This window comes from Xenia sp. Carnegie-2017, unplaced genomic scaffold (genome assembly GCF_021976095.1).
Source record: "Xenia sp. Carnegie-2017 unplaced genomic scaffold, XeniaSp_v1 HiC_scaffold_14, whole genome shotgun sequence".
In the NCBI taxonomy this organism is placed as follows: Eukaryota; Metazoa; Cnidaria; class Anthozoa; order Malacalcyonacea; family Xeniidae; genus Xenia; species Xenia sp. Carnegie-2017.
The window spans coordinates 13,597,830-13,614,365 of NW_025813447.1; the positions used below are offsets into that span (position 1 = coordinate 13,597,830).

General features: G+C 35.3%; 4 protein-coding genes across 4 annotated transcripts; 2 read left to right on the plus strand and 2 right to left on the minus strand.

Annotated features, from left to right (window-relative positions):
- Positions 1-275: 275 nt before the first annotated feature.
- LOC124434623 (serine dehydratase-like) lies at positions 276-7,398 on the plus strand. Its single transcript, XM_046984513.1, has 6 exons — positions 276-455; positions 630-669; positions 798-937; positions 1,328-1,376; positions 1,513-1,552; positions 7,234-7,398. Coding segments are annotated over exons 1-6 (450 nt in total). The 3' UTR covers positions 7,235-7,398.
- A 2,206-nt stretch (positions 7,399-9,604) lies between these two features.
- On the plus strand, positions 9,605-11,240 carry LOC124434621 (serine dehydratase-like). Its single transcript, XM_046984510.1, has 5 exons — positions 9,605-10,029; positions 10,208-10,247; positions 10,376-10,515; positions 10,867-10,915; positions 11,049-11,240. The coding sequence occupies exons 1-5, from the start codon at positions 9,850-9,852 to the stop codon at positions 11,090-11,092; spliced, it is 453 nt and encodes a 150-aa protein (XP_046840466.1). The 5' UTR covers positions 9,605-9,849; the 3' UTR covers positions 11,093-11,240.
- Positions 11,241-11,894: 654 nt separating this feature from the next.
- On the minus strand, positions 11,895-13,128 carry LOC124434616 (adhesion G-protein coupled receptor G2-like). Its single transcript, XM_046984503.1, has one exon. It carries the CDS (start codon positions 13,067-13,069, stop codon positions 12,038-12,040), a length of 1,032 nt encoding a protein of 343 aa, XP_046840459.1. The 5' UTR covers positions 13,070-13,128; the 3' UTR covers positions 11,895-12,037.
- Positions 13,129-13,162: 34 nt separating this feature from the next.
- On the minus strand, positions 13,163-15,982 carry LOC124435327. The gene has a single exon (XM_046985263.1). The coding sequence runs from the start codon at positions 15,914-15,916 to the stop codon at positions 13,163-13,165; it is 2,754 nt and encodes a 917-aa protein (XP_046841219.1). The 5' UTR covers positions 15,917-15,982.
- Between the last annotated feature and the right edge of the window lie 554 nt (positions 15,983-16,536).

Sequence of the window (16,536 nt, forward strand, 5' to 3'; positions counted from 1 at the left end):
AAAGGAAACGAATTGTCGGCTTTGTATTTTTTTAATATTTCTTCTTTTGAGTGTGTAAAGCTGTTCTCATAAGTTCTGTGTTCAGAAAGAACCATCTTGTTATTTAATGAGAAAATTTCCTAATTTTTAACTGCAGATTTTTCCTTCAATTTGATATATTGCAATTAATCGTTTTAGGTTTACGTGACCATCATCAACATGAACTAAATATTTCAGCGACACGCACTACTATAATCGATTATTATTTGCTGAAAGCAGTCATGTGACTGAGTAACATGGCGGGTAATAGGAAGCACTATACGAAGTCAGACACATCTAATTTATATTTTCGAACTCCTTTATTACAAAGTACTTGTTTAAGCAACAAAGTTGGTTGTAATGTATACTTGAAGCTAGAGAATGTGCAGCCAGCGGGCTCTTTTAAAATTCGCGGTATTGGAAACTGCTGTAAGAAGGTGTCACAATCATTATTTTATGATTCAATAGGTTTCTTGTACTATTCCCAGATGGTATACTTCTTTAAAATATACGAGGGAAAGGGAACTTTGATATTTTATAATAATAATTGTTATATTTATCGTGGCGTGTATTTATGATTCTTAATCACTGTAATTTCTGTACTTAATTAGGCTTTAGAGAAAGGTTACACTAACATTGTATCATCCTCAGGTATGTGAACGCGCAATTTACTGCTGTAGCATTTCCTTGTAAAACTGTTTTCAATTTTCTTTCATCAAATAATGCAAGTTATTGTTGCTCAATTGTTGTTACATGTTCTCAATATTTTTCTGTTAAAGGAGGCAATGCTGGCTTGGCTGCAGCCTATGCAGGGAGAAAGCTTAAAATGCCCACAACTGTTGTTGTACCAGAAATTACACCTGATTTTACCATCGAAAGAATCAAAGAAGAAGGAGCAAATGTTATTGTAAAAGGAAAGGTAGATTATGCACAACTTGTTTTCTTGTAAAAAATGTTTTATTGTTGCACACAAATGTTGAAAAGTTAACTAAGTGCGGATGAGATGGGCTTGCCTAAATACTGATTTGTTGACAGCAGTTGTATTCTGAAGCTATACGGTTATGTGGGACTTTGTTAGGCAAGATGATGTTAATTTGATGTGCAGGGGGACTTGATCATCATGAACTTTGATGATTATTTATTTTGCTATAATATAATTTATTTTGTTGTAATATAATTTATTTCACTGTAATATAATTTATTTCACTGTAATATAATTCATTTCATTCATATGTTTTTCATTGTTTGTATCACCTAAATGATTTCAATTTAAATGATTTTTGTATTTTTCTTCATTAATTTCATCAAGGTTTGGGATGAAGCAAACATTCATGCTATTGAACTTTCCAAAATTCATGGTAGTTTTTCTTGATTTCCTTTTTTTTATATTATTAAAGTAGGGCAATGCAACCAAAATCTTTGATATTTAACGGAAAAAATAACTGTGATGTAGCTTGCTCTGAAATTTTTGTTTATTTTCATGTTTTATTTCAGGTCACTTTCTTGTTCATCCTTTTGACCATGACGACATTTGGTAAGTTGCATTTAAATAAATCACTTTTCTTGGGATAAATGTAAGTTATGAATTATGGGAAAATATGGATATTTAATGGTTATATTGAGTATTATATAGAAAATACACTACAGAAATAGAAAATACAGTTAAAAATGATCTTCTACTTAAAATATTTTCGTCTTACAATTAACAGTAGAGTTCTTTCTACAATCATAAATAATCGTTAACTGGAGGGTTACAGGAGAATGTCATAGACAATAATTTGATATAATTGATTATGCACACATTATTAAATGCAAGCGTCACTTCCGGCAAAATGGTGCGCTTTGATTGGCTCAGAAACATTTTTGCCGGTCCATTATTTTCCCGTAATCGACCACGGTCCAAAACGCGTAATTTTACTGTCAAATGTAAACAAACTTCGTAATGCAAACAGCAAAACGCAAACAAAAAAACATTTACGAATGTGAGTCGAAGGAAAAACACTTGGAAAGCAGTTTAACTATCCAGACGATACAATTTGAAACGATTTATTTTTTATGAACGAAAACTAGAAAAGTGAAAATGAACCCTTAAAAACAGCAAAGACGAGAAAGAAAGCAAGCTTCGTTTCAGGTCAAATAATGCCATATAATAATCCTTTTAATAACCTCGCTTTCTCGGTCTTTACTGAGAATTATCGGACCTCTGTCTTTTTGTACAAACCTCACCGGTCTGTACAAAAAGACATCGATCCGTTATTTCTCCGTAAAGACCTCGAGCTCGGTTATTAAGGGCTTATTAATGCAATTAACACAAATATATATACACATAAACAACGTCAGTGTCTCTGTGAGCGTTGAATACTTGTTCATTATTATTATAATGACAATGGATTACGATTAGGATTTATATCAAGATTTATATCAGGATTTATATTATGTATAATCTGTAATGATGACAATGGATGATTACGATGTGGACAATATTTTACAGTTTTGTGTCGTTGTGATCAGATTTAGGCAACGATTTCTTTACGGTAATATTACTGCTGCTCGAAGTTTTATTCGTGTTTCTGAAGCGATGTCTATATAAATTTAGAGTTTTAGCGTTCAAAACAAAGGCCCATGCTACAAAAAAACCTTCTAATGATGTAAATATAACAAAAAGATAGTAAAACACAGATGTTGACGTCACCACTTGACCCAGGAGACCAAATAACCATGTAAAACCCATCAAGGTTGAAAGACGAATGTATATGCTGAGATTTGAAGATCGTTTTCCACTTGCAGTTAGACCTGCTTGATTCTGGGCGTGTTTACGAAGTTGTATAGCGGTTCTCACAAATTCCACGACATTAAACATCAGCATTAGTATCACAGGTATCGTTACAAAATAAACGTAGGAATTTGTTCCCGTTAACCAGCAAATATCCGTCTCTCCATAACCCAAATTTATTATTTCTTCGCTGTCGAGGACGACACAAATTGCGATAAACAAGGCAGGAATGATCCATACTAAGCACAAATACGCGTAAAACAGCTTTCGTTCGTGTCCCGGCGACATTTTGGTGCAGGAGGTTTTCAAACACCTTTCGAGTATGATGAGCAATGACAACCATGCTGAAGAAAGACGCCAGTAGAAAATAATGTTCGATGATTGCAAATGCTTTACAGATATTTTCGTTGTCAGTTACCTTGGTAAAGTTTGTGGGGAGCCAGAATATTTCAAACAATAGCAAAGTAAAGGCGAAGTTCATTATGTTTTTACCTGGCAAAGTACGTAGTTGAGGGAATATGATGTAGGTGACGAGAAGAAATGTCAAGAAAACTATGGAGATAAGAAAAAAGACAAATGTGATATATCCAAGGGCTTCGTTGTGCACTTCACGAATTCTTTTGACAAACTTTACCACAAACGTTTGACAAGTTTTTACAGAATAGTTTGAAAGAATTTCATATTCTCCATAGTAATAGGTACGAAATATCTTGAATACGTAGATAGTGAGGTTATTCATCAAGTTATATTCTTGTGGTGAATAGATAACTTCAGTTCCATTACATTTTGTGGGAACATATTTTTTACATACTGTGATGTTTCCTTGTTTCGCACTAAGTTTTTCTTTCCTTTCTCGGTAGTATTCATAATGTTCAAAAGTTTCATTTGTGTTTCGTATCAAAACACGTTCATTCTGCTGTAAAATGTATTCTTCAGGAGTGTATGTTACCTTTCCAACACAAGCAAGGGGTCGGGATGTTGTTTTGATGATGGTATAGTTTAGATTTTTGATTTGAAGAGAAAATTCTTCCCTAAAGTATATAAACTCACGAATTCGTTTGTCAAACTCAGTGGCATTTATCGTGTTGAATAGAAATTGCAAACTTTGTTGTGATGTTAAGATGATCTTTGTTTCCACAATGTAGAACTGAATTATTGGTGTTCGACGACCAGAAACTTTCGTTATATTGATGTCGAAGAATTGTTCGCGTGTCATGTTTAAGTATTTAGAAAGCGAGTTCTGAAAATCCATTGCTGTAAATGATATTTCAAACTGAATTTGCGATGGTTGTAGCCAAGACAAGACATAAAATATTTCCCTTCCATTTTCTTTTGGTGAAGGTAACCAGTTAACACGACAGACATGTAACTTATCATCATAGACCAATCCTTTTATTTCACATCTTTCATCGTATATGGGGACTGAACTAACAACTTCATTCTGTCCTTGCGTGTGTCCAAATACAATGGATAACGACCGAGGTCGAAAATGCCGGGGCATTCTTTAATAATTTCATCTGGAAAACATCGAAGAACGCTCACCCTATCTTTGGATAAACCATTGCACACTGCACAACGTGTGTTAGTGTAATAATCATGCCGAATGAAACTAAATTAACATTTCCATAATCACACGATGGATCCTCTTTACCTGGTGGGCATTTATTGATAATGCTTCTCAAACAGTATCGCCTAGCTTGATCTGCTGCTGGTATAGGTCCCACGTCGTCACCGAACCGCGCATTGTATTTTTCCAGGAAGCGAATAATTTTGGTTATATTGGAAGTTTCCGGGGTATTACTGCAGATTCAAATTTAAGCGGCCAATAATTGTACTCCATCTCATTATTACAAATTGCACAATACCTGTTACGAAATGTTGTATTATCTTTAGATATCACTGGAAGATAACCAAAGATATCTGTTAAGATATCCAATGATGATCGTGGGAGCCGTTTTATTGGTATCTCACACTTGCTTCGCGTTGAATCGCGAGGCCATTCATATGTACATCCGCTGACCATCCAAACTCCGTCTGCGAGTCTGCAATTATATGTCCCAAAGTTCTCACATGTGTAGTTATATGTCTTCCTCGGTGTTTCTCCTGATGTTTGCGCTCCACAATACTTTATGTAATCTGAACAACAATCTCCGAAAACTTCATGACAATCTTGATCACATGAGCATGTCATTTCGAAAATGTTTCGCCATTCTCTCTTGTTACTGCAGCGACCTTTGCATGACATTCGAGTTGAACATGTTGGTGTGAAGATTCTCTTGTTTTGCATAGTGAAATTAAGCCGTTAGAAACTTCATAGTTGCCGCGATCATAAAACATTCTAGTGTTCTTCACTTTCAAAGCCAAATTCTTGTATATGGTGACGTCATTCTTGGTGAGACCAACTTTGGTCAGCTGACAACCGTTTGGCATGTATTCCTCGCAAACCACAACATAATTTCCAATATCACCGTAGTACTGTGATCTCTCATAAGTTTTCCCAGTCGAGTTTATTTGAATTTTATCGTCGTCAATAACTGTATAACTGCGTTGATTGTAAATTTTTTTCCCAACACAAGATAATGGACGTGATGTAGTTTTAATTATAGTGTACGTGATGTTATTCCAAGTTATTGCATTGGATTGCTTAAAATATATGAGTTCTTGAAGATTTCTCGAACTTGAAGATGTATTATAGTATATATTAAAACTCTGTTCTGGAGTTAAAACAATTTTTGAATGAACTAAATGATATAATATTGGTGTTCCTGAATAGGAAGGCAATCCAAATACCCTTAGAGCTGTTTGTATACTGATGTTCTGTATCTGCGAGCTTTCAATACCATAATACTGATTCATTATACCTTTGAAGTCATTTTTATTGAACCTGTCGTTTGCTGATGGACTTAACCATGTTAAAATACGAAAAGAGTCCTTGTTTCCTGTTGGTATTGGCAATAATTGAACGCATTCTTCTAATCTTACGTCGTATCCGGAACATGAAGATGTAAAGTTAATTTTGACGTAATGTTTCCATAGTCTAAATTCAATGTAAACTTTAGTGGGGGTGTTACTTTTGTGGGGGTGTCATTCGTTTTCTCATTTTGACACGAGTTCACAATTGTCTTTAAACAGTATCGTCTGGTCTGGTTAGTTTTTGGTTTTTGTGGTCCACTCCTTGGGAACTCGGCTCCGTGCATCAATAAAAAATTGATTTTTTTTTCAAAACTATATCGATTAGGTGGTAGAATGCTAGTTTTGATTTTTAAAGGAAAATATTCAAAATCACCCTTGATTCTGTTACATAGCGCGCAAAAATGGTTTCGAAACACCAAATCATATTTAATCGCCGGTAGGTACCGAGCAATGCCCGAAGCATTCTTCAAAGTTGTGACCGGTTGTTCGCATTTGCTTCGGATTATGTCGTATGGCCAGTCATGCGCACATCGTGATATCATCCATAAACCATTACCCACTTGGCACTGTCCCCTTGCATCAAAATGACCCAACGACTCACATGTCCAGTTAAATTTTTTTAAAGGAATTTCCAGGTTTTTTTGTTCTCCACAATATTTGACATAATCAGCACAACAATCATTAAAAATTTCATAACAAGCTACGTCACAGTAACATGAAAGGCCGTCATTGCTTCTCCAGTCAGTTTTATTTCCAGTACATCGACCTGAGCAGGATTTGTCTCTTTCACAAACCGGAGGAACGTTGAAAATAGGCAATGGAGGAGGAGGTGGTAGAGGTGGTAGTAGAGGTGGTGGTGAGTGTGTCACATTGACGTTGGGGTTTGCATTTCGTTTAAAAATACGATGAATGAAGTCGCTGTATGCCACTTGTTTATCTGAAAGTTCATTGTACTTGAATGTGTTGTCACGCAAATTGGTCATATGTCTTGCTGGCGATTTACGAATGCTGCTTTGATCGCGAAACTTTTTTAAATTCACAATATGCTTGTCTTCTTTGAATTTTTCAAGATTTTTTCTATTCACATTGCCGACAACGTTGTGATATGATCTTTCAATATTGTACCTTACATCTGCTTTCTCTTGCACAACGATTGCTGTACAAGTCACAAGTAAACAAATCAAAAATTGCACAACCAATGTGCTTCGACCCAACATCTGTCTTTGACGTTTCATTTACTTACATTCAAGCTTGAATTGATAGGGCGACGCGAGTACTCCTTGACCTTTGCTTATTTCTTATGTGATATGCGAATTGCGATAGAAAGGAGAACACGTGTTGTTATTATTCTTGTTGCTTTTTGGGACTGTGAAATAAAAATATCTTCATCAAACCTGTTGTTAAAATTAGTGAAGTGTTGGGAGAAACTTGGGAGGCGATCCCCAACAAGATAGTTGATTTTTCATATCTTGGCAAATAGATGCTCGTCGTTGAGTTTAATTGATTTGTGTTTGGTTTTGTTTAAACAGATGACCATCAAATGCTGGTTCAACTCGCCTGTGGGGCAACCTTATCTGCATTATATTCTGATGTTTTACTAAAGTTGCAAAAAAAAGGTCACCTTAAATATTTGAAAGACGTTGTTGTGATTGTGTGCGGAGGAAGTGGTGTATCGTTAAAGAAACTGAAAGAATGGAAAGAAACTTTTGATATTGTAGATTAAATTTTCTTATTTTGAATAGTAGTATAGGTAACTGTAGTATATGCATTTCAACGTCGACAGCACATTTCATATCTACATACCGGTGTTACTTGAAGTCCTCCCCCCTGTAATGTTGTAATGTCGTCAAAGGAGGGCGATAAATTTTCAGGGAAAGAGAGGGTGTGTTAATTTTGTCGCGACTTAAGTTACAAGCTTATTAGTATTTGCCATGGTATTTGCCGAAATTTGTTCAAAAGTTATGGCGTTCAGTTGCAGTTTGTCAAACTTTTTCTGGATCTAATCTGCATAAGCTGATATTGTGATAGGAGAGAAAAACCATTCATTTTTTACTATTTTATAAAAATTATTTGTGTCTCGGTTATTCTATAGTCCATACCCTGTGAAATTTTGGTTGCTTTATACTTTGTTATATCTATCAATGTCTATCCATTTCTATCAATATCTATCCATCATAAAATATCTATCAATATCTGTTCATATAAACACATGTAGTACATTAAATTAATGTCGATTATGAATCAAAACTCACATTTCTAGTTTTAAGAATTTTTTATTATTGAACATAGGCTCCTACTTATTTTACTCATTTTTACAAACACAACGCTGCATTGTCATGGCTTTTGTGTCGACACCAGTGCAAAAACAAACATTTAGTTCAACGCCTGATGCCTGAAGTCTCAAACTTAACAAAAACAACAGTCGGCGGTTGTTAAGATTAACAAAAGTTGTGTAGTTTATCACGCTTATAGACTTTTCCAATATTTAGTCGTTATAAGACGTAGAAACGTTTATTTTAGCAGATCTTACAACTAGGTTTTGCCGACATACCAAGTGTAAGCCCAGACAACAACAAGCGCGTTTTATACACTGAACATTTCGTGCAATAGAAATATTTCATTTTCCCATATTACAAACCTGTGACCAACAAATGAGTTATACGTTTAATTTATTATTTGTATACATAAGAGTCTTTGAAAGATTATGTAGTTTTATATAGGTGATAAGCTATAAGCCGCTATGTTTTGTTCTTGACTGTAGAGTTTCGTTTATCCGTAATGTTTTATGTGCGTGTTTGCGTGCACAATGTACAAGTACACTTTTCGATTAACTTTATAACTTATGAATGAATACAAGTTTTGGGTGGATCACTCATGCATTTTGCTTTTGCGCAGTTCGTGACAATCCTTTGACAATGATATGGCATCGCAATTGCAGATCATAACAAAGAACATCAAAGAGCGTCTGTCTAAGACTAAATTTACGGTCTTTCGTGATAACATGCGTATTTAAAATGTGTATAAAGTCCGTCTGGTGACGCGAAGCGTTTTCGTATGTTAGCATAAACACAAGCAGGAAATGGTCTTCGATCTTTCTTCCCCAAAATTTGAAAAATCCACCTAGAACATCTTTGATAGGCAACTAATCGATACAGCATGTGTATTCTCTCTAGATCCTCATCAGACAGGGGCCAGTTTTCTTCAAGATGCCGACACACGTCTATATTTAACACACTTTCTGAGAGCATATTGTCCCTAAATTCTTGGTGTGTTTTCAAGCAATTTACTCCTTGAGTTTCTGTTTGGCCTAGCAAAGCCTCATACTCATCGTATTCTAGCGCTTTTTCGTGGCAAAAAAAACACTCGATTGCCTTTTTTGACAAAGTACAATGTCCAAACTTACACCAACTAAGAGATTGAAGGCGCTAAGCATTTGCTTTCTCAAAATCAGCATGTATTTCATCCTCCGACGAGGGCAAGTTGCTCTGCTCACTCTCCTGTTCGGAACCGCTTTCTTCACTAGTTTCGGCCTTCAATTCAGGTTCATATTGATAGGGCAGAACCTCACCCGGTTGATTTTCGTGTATGTCATCCATTACAGCAAAAAAAAGCCGTAAAATACGCTTTAAATGTGTTGTAACGCAGTCAATCACAAAGTATTGTTGTTTTGACTGCTCACCAGCCAATGACGTCACTACCGCTCGAGATAATTTTATCAAAATTTTATCCAAGATGGCGCAATTTATAAAACTTTTGCTGCAAATATCTCAGCAACAAAATATTTTAGAGAAAAAATTTTTCTATTTTAGTTGTTAGACATCGCAAAGGTTCAAAAATATGCCATAAAAATTTTCGTTGCCAATGTCCTTTAAAGGAAACGAATTGTCGGCTTTGTATTTTTTTAATATTTCTTCTTTTGAGTGTGTAAAGCTGTTCTCATAAGTTCTGTGTTCAGAAAGAACCATCTTGTTATTTAATGAGAAAATTTACTAATTTTTAACTGCAGATTTTTCCTTCAATTTGATATATTGCAATTAATCGTTTTAGGTTTACGTGACCAACATCAACATGAACTAAATATTTCAGCGACACGCACTACTATAATCGATTATTCTTTGCTGGAAGCAGTCATGTGACTGACTAACATGGCGGGTAAAACAAAGCACTATACGAAGTCATACACATCTAATTTATATTTTCGAACTCCTTTATTACAAAGTACTTGTTTAAGCAACAAAGTTGGTTGTAATGTATACTTGAAGCTAGAGAATGTGCAGCCAGCGGGCTCTTTTAAAATTCGCGGTATTGGAAACTGCTGTAAGAAGGTGTCACAATCATTATTTTATGATTCAATAGGTTTCTTGTACTATTCCCAGATGGTATACTTCTTTAAAATATATGAGGGAAAGGGAACTTTGATATTTTATAATAATAATTGTTATAATTATCGTGGCATATACTTATGATACTTATTCACTCTCTGTAATTTCTGTACTTAATTAGGCTTTAGAGAAAGGTTACACAAACATTGTATCATCGTCAGGTATGTGAACGCACAATTTACTGCTGTAGTATTTCCTTGTAAAACTGTTTGCCATTTTCTTCCATCAAATAATGCAAGTTATTGTTGCTCAATTGTTGTTACATGTTCTCAATATTTTTCTGTTAAAGGAGGCAATGCTGGCTTGGCTGCAGCCTATGCAGGGAGAAAGCTAAAAATGCCCACAACTGTTGTTGTACCAGAAATTACACCTGATTTTACCATCAAAAGAATCAAAGAAGAAGGAGCAAATGTTATTGTAAAAGGAAAGGTAGATTATGCACAACTTGTTTTCTTGTAAAAAATGTTTTATTGTTGCACACAAATGTTGAAAAGTTAACTAAGTGCGGATGAGATGGGCTTGTCTAAATACTGATTTGTTGACAGCAGTTGTATTCTGAAGCTATATGGTCATGTGGGACTTTGTTAGGCAAGATGTTAATTTGATGTGCAGGGGGGTTGACTTGATCATCATGAACTTTGATGATTATTCATTTCACTGTAATATAATTTATTTCGCTGTAATATAATTTATTTCATTCATATGTTTTTCATTGTTTGTATCACCTAAATGATTTCAATCTAAATGATTTTTGTATTTTTCTTCATTAATTTCATCCAGGTTTGGGATGAAGCAAACATTCATGCTATTGAACTTTCCAAAATTCCTGGTAATTTTTCTTGATTTACTTTTTTATATTATTAAAGTAGGGCAATGCAACCAAAATCTTTAACATTTAAAGAAAAATTAACTGTGATGTAGCTTGCTCTGAAATTTTTGTTTATTTTCATGTTTTATGTCAGGTCACTTTCTTGTTCATCCTTTTGACCATGACGACATTTGGTAAGTTGCATTTAAATAAGTCACTTTTCTTGGGATAAATGTAAGTTATGAATTATGGGAAATTATGGATATTTAATGGTTATATTGAGTATTATATAGAAAATAACTACAGAAATAGAAAATACAGTTAAAAAATGATCTGCTACTTAAAATATTTTCGTCTTACTATTAACAGTAGAGTTCTTTCTACAATCATAAATAATCGTTAACTGGAGGGTTACAGGAGAATGTCAAAGACAATAATTTGATATAATTGATTATGCACACATTATTATAAGGCAAGCGTCACTTCCGGCAAAATGGTGCGCTTTGATTGGCTCAGAAACATTTTTGCCGGTCCATTATTTTCCCGTAATCGACCACGGTCCAAAACGCGTAATTTTACTGTCAAACGTAAACAAACTTCGTAATGCAAACAGCAAAACGCAAACAAAAACATTTACGAATGTGAGTCGAAGAAAACACTTGGAAAGCAGTTTAACTATCCAGACGATACAATTTGAAACGATTTATTTTTTATGAACGAAAACTAGAAAAGTGAAAACGAACCCGTAAAAACAGCAAAGACGAGAAAGAAAGCAAGCTTCGTTTCAGGTCAAATAATGCCATATAATAATCCTTTTAATAACCTCGCTTTCTCGGTCTTTACTGAGAATTATCGGACCTCTGTCTTTTTGTACAAACCTCACCGGTCTGTACAAAAGACATCGATCCGTTATTTCTCCGTAAAGACCTCGAGCTCAGTTATTAAGGGCTTATTAATGCAATTAACACAAATATATATACACATAAACACAACGTCAGTGTCTCTGTGAGCGTTGAATACTTGTTCATTATTATTATAATGACAATGGATTACGATTAGGATTTATATCAAGATTTATATCAGGATTTATATTATGTATAATCTGTAATGATGACAATGGATGATTACGATGTGGACAATATTTTACAGTTTTGTGTCGTTGTGATCAGATTTGGGCAACGATTTCTTTGCGGTAATATTACTGCTGCTCGAAGTTTTATCCGTGTTTCTGAAGCGATGTCTATACAAATTTAGAGTTTTAGCGTTCAAAACAAAGGCCCATGCTACAAAAAAACCTTCTAATGATGTAAATATAACAAAAAGATAGTAAAACACAGATGTTGACGTCACCACTTGACCCAGGAGACCAAATAGCCATGTAAAACCCATCAAGGTTGAAAGACGAATGTAGATGCTGAGATTTGAAGATCGTTTTCCACTTGCAGTTAGACCTGCTTGATTCTGGGCGTGTTTACGAAGTTGTATAGCGGTTCTCACAAATTCCACGACATTAAACATCAGCATGAGTATCACAGGTATCGTTACAAAATAAACGTAGGAATTTGTTCCCGTTAACCAGCAAATATCCGTCTCTCCATAACCCAAATTTATTATTTCTTCGCTGTCGAGGACGACACAAATTGCGATAAACAAGGCAGGAATGATCCATACTAAGCACAAATACGCGTAAAACAGCTTTCGTTCGTGTCCCGGCGACATTTTTGGTGCAGGGAGGTTTTTTCCAAACACCTTTCGGGTATGATGAGCAATGACAACCATGCTGAAGAAAGACGCCAGTAGAAAATAATGTTCGATGATTGCAAATGCTTTACAGATATTTTCGTTGTCAGTTACCTTGGTAAAGTTTGTGGGGAGCCAGAATATTTCAAACAATAGCAAAGTAAAGGCGAAGTTCATTATGTTTTTACCTGGCAAAGTACGTAGTTGAGGGAATATGATGTAGGTGACGAGAAGAAATGTCAAGAAAATTATGGAGATAAGAAAAAAGACAAATGTAATATATCCAAGGGCTTCGTTGTGCACTTCACGAATTCTTTTGACAAACTTTACCACAAACGTTTGACAAGTTTTTACAGAATAGTTTGAAAGAATTTCATATTCTCCATAGTAATAGGTACGAAATGTCTTGAATACGTAGATAGTGAGGTTATTCATCAAGTTATATTCTTGTGGTGAATAGATAACTTCAGTTCCATTACATTTTGTGGGAACATATTTTTACATACTGTGATGTTTCCTTGTTTCGCACTAAGTTTTCTTTCCTTTCTCGGTAGTATTCATAATGTTCAAAGTTTCATTTGTGCTTCGTATCAAAACACGTTCATTCTGCTGTAAAATGTATTCTTCAGGAGTGTATGTTACCTTTCCAACACAAGCAAGGGGTCGGGATGTTGTTTTGATGATGGTATAGTTTAGATTTTTGATTTGAAGAGAAAATTCTTCCCTAAAGTATATAAACTCACGAATTCGTTTGTCAAACTCAGTGGCATTTATCGTGTTGAATAGAAATTGCAAACTTTGTTGTGATGTTAAGATGATCTTTGTTTCCACAATGTAGAACTGAATTATCGGTGTTCGACGACCAGAAACTTTCGTTATATTGATGTCGAAGAATTGTTCACGTGTCATGTTTAAGTATTTAGAAAGCGAGTTCTGAAAATCCATTGCTGTAAATGATATTTCAAACTGAATCTGCGATGGTTGTAGCCAAGACAAGACATAAAATATTTCTCTTCCATTTTCTTCTGGTGAAGGTAACCAGTTAACACGACAGACATGTAACTTATCATCATAGACCAATCCGTTTCTTTCACATCTTTCATCGTATATGGGGACTGAACGAACAACTTCATTCTGTCCTTGCGTGTGTCCAAATACAATGGATAACGACCGAGGTTGAAAAATTCTGTCGCATGGCATAATAATTTCATTTGGAAAACATTGAGGAACGCTCACCCTATCTTTGGATAAACCATTGCACACTGCACAACGTTTGTTAGTGTAAAGATGATAACTGCCGAATGAAACTAAATTAACATTTCCATAATCACACGATGGATCCTCTTTACCTGGTGGGCATTTATTGATAATTCTTCTCAAACAGTATCGCCTAGCTTGATCTGTTGCTGGTATAGGTCCCACGTGGTCACCGAACCGCGCGTTGTATTTTTCCAGGAAGCGAATAATTTTGGTTATATTGGAAGTTTCTGGGGGTATTACTGCAGATCGAAATTTAAGCGGCCAAGAATTGTACTCCATCTCATTATTACAAATTGCACAATACATGTTACGAAATGTTGTATTATCCTTGGATATCACTGGAAGATAACCAAAGATATCTGTTAAGATATCCGACGATTGTGGGAGCTCTTCTATTGGTGTCTCACACTTGCTTCGCGTTGAATCGCGAGGCCATTCATATGAACATCCACTAACCATCCAAACTCCGTCTGCGACTGGGCAAAATGTTGAATCATATTTGCCAAAGTTCTCACATGTGTAGTTATATGTCTTCCTCGGTGTTTCTCCAGATGTTTGCGCTCCACAATACTTTGTGTAATCTGAACAACAATCTCCGAAAACTTTATGACAATCTGGATCACATGAGCATGTCATTTTGACAATGTTTCGCCATTCTGTCTTGTTACTGCAGCGACCTTTGCATGACATTTGAGTTGAACATGTTGGTGTGGAAGATTCTCTTGTTTTGCATAGTGAAATTAAGCCGTTAGAAACTTCATAGTTGCCGCGATTATAAAACATTCTAGTGTTGTTCACTCTCAAAGCCAAATTCTTGTATATGGTGACGTCATTCTTGGTGAGACCAACTTTGGTCAGCTGACAACCGTTTGGCATGTATTCCTCGCAAACCACAACATTATTTCCAATATCACCGTAGTACTGTGATCTTTCATAAGTTTTCCCAGTCGAGTTTATTTTAATTTTATCGTCGTCAATAACTGTATAACTGCGTTGATTGTAAATTTTTTTCCCAACACAAGATAATGGACGTGATGTAGTTTTAATTATAGTGTACGTGATGTTATTCCAAGTTATTGCATTGGATTGCTTAAAATATATGAATTCTTGAAGATTTCTCGAACTTGAAGATGCATTATAGTATATATTAAAACTCTGTTCTGGAGTTAAAACAATTGTTGAATGAACTAAATGATATAATATTGGTGTTCCTGAATAGGAAGGCAATCCAAATACCCTTAGAACTGTTTGTATACTGATGTTCTGTATCTGTGAGCTTTCAATACCATAATACTGATTCATTATACCTTTGAAGTCATTTTTATTGAACCTGTCGTTTGCTGATGGACTTAACCATGTTAAAATACGAAAAGAGTCCTTGTTTCCTGTTGGTATTGGCAATACTTGAACGCATTCTTCTAATCTTACGTCGTATCCGGAACATGAACGATGTAAAGCTAATTTTGACGTAATGTTTCCATAGTCTAAATTCAATGTAAACTTTTGTGGGGATGTTAACATACAAACTTGGTTTAACAAGTCCGGGAAACATTGATAAGGTCCGAGGGGATTGTTACATAAAGCACATTCGTAGTTTTTATAATGCTGTCCAAAAATTGAGATTATACTCACAGGTCCATTCCTACAAGTGTCATTCCTTTTGTCATTTTGACACGAGTTCACAATTGGCTTTAAACAGTATCGTCTGGTCTGGTTAGTTTTTGGTTTTTGTGGTCCACTCCTTGGGAACTCGGCTCCGTGGATCAATAAAAAATTGATTTTTTTTTCAAAACTATATCGTTTAGGTGGTAGAATGTTAGTTTTGATTTTTAAAGGAAAATATTCAAAATCACCCTTGATTCTGTTACATAGCGCGCAAAAATGGTTTCGAAACACCAAATCATATTTAATCGCCGGTAGGTACCGAGCAATGTCCGAAGCATTCCTCAAAGTTGTGACCGGTTGTTCGCATTTGCTTCGGATTATGTCGTATGGCCAGTCATGCGCACATCGTGATATCATCCATAAACCATTACCCACTTGGCACTGTCCCCTTGCATCAAAATGACCCAACGACTCACATGTCCAGTTAAATTTTTAAAGGAATTTCCAGGTTTTTGTTCTCCACAATATTTGACATAATCAGCACAACAATCATTAAAATTTCATAACAAGCTACGTCACAGTAACATGAAAGGCCGTCATTGCTTCTCCAGTCAGTTTTATTTCCAGTACATCGACCTGAGAGCAGGATTTGTCTCTTTCACAAACCGGAGGAACGTTGAAAATAGGCAATGGAGGAGGGAGGTGGTATTTTTGGTGGTAGAGGTGGTGGTGAAGATTGTCACATTGACGTTGGGGTTTGCATTTCGTTTAAAAATACGATGAGTGAAGTCGCCGTATGCCACTTGTTTATCTGAAAGTTCATTGTACTTGAATGTGTAGTCACGCAAATTGGTCATATATCTTGCTGGCGATTTACGAATGCTGCTTTGATCGCGAAATTTTTTTAAATTCACAATATGCTTGTCTTCTTTGAATTTTTCAAGATTTTTTCTATTCACATTGCTGACAACGTTGTGATATGAACTTTCAATATTGTACCTCACGTCATGGTCTGCTTTCTCTTCCACAGTGATTGC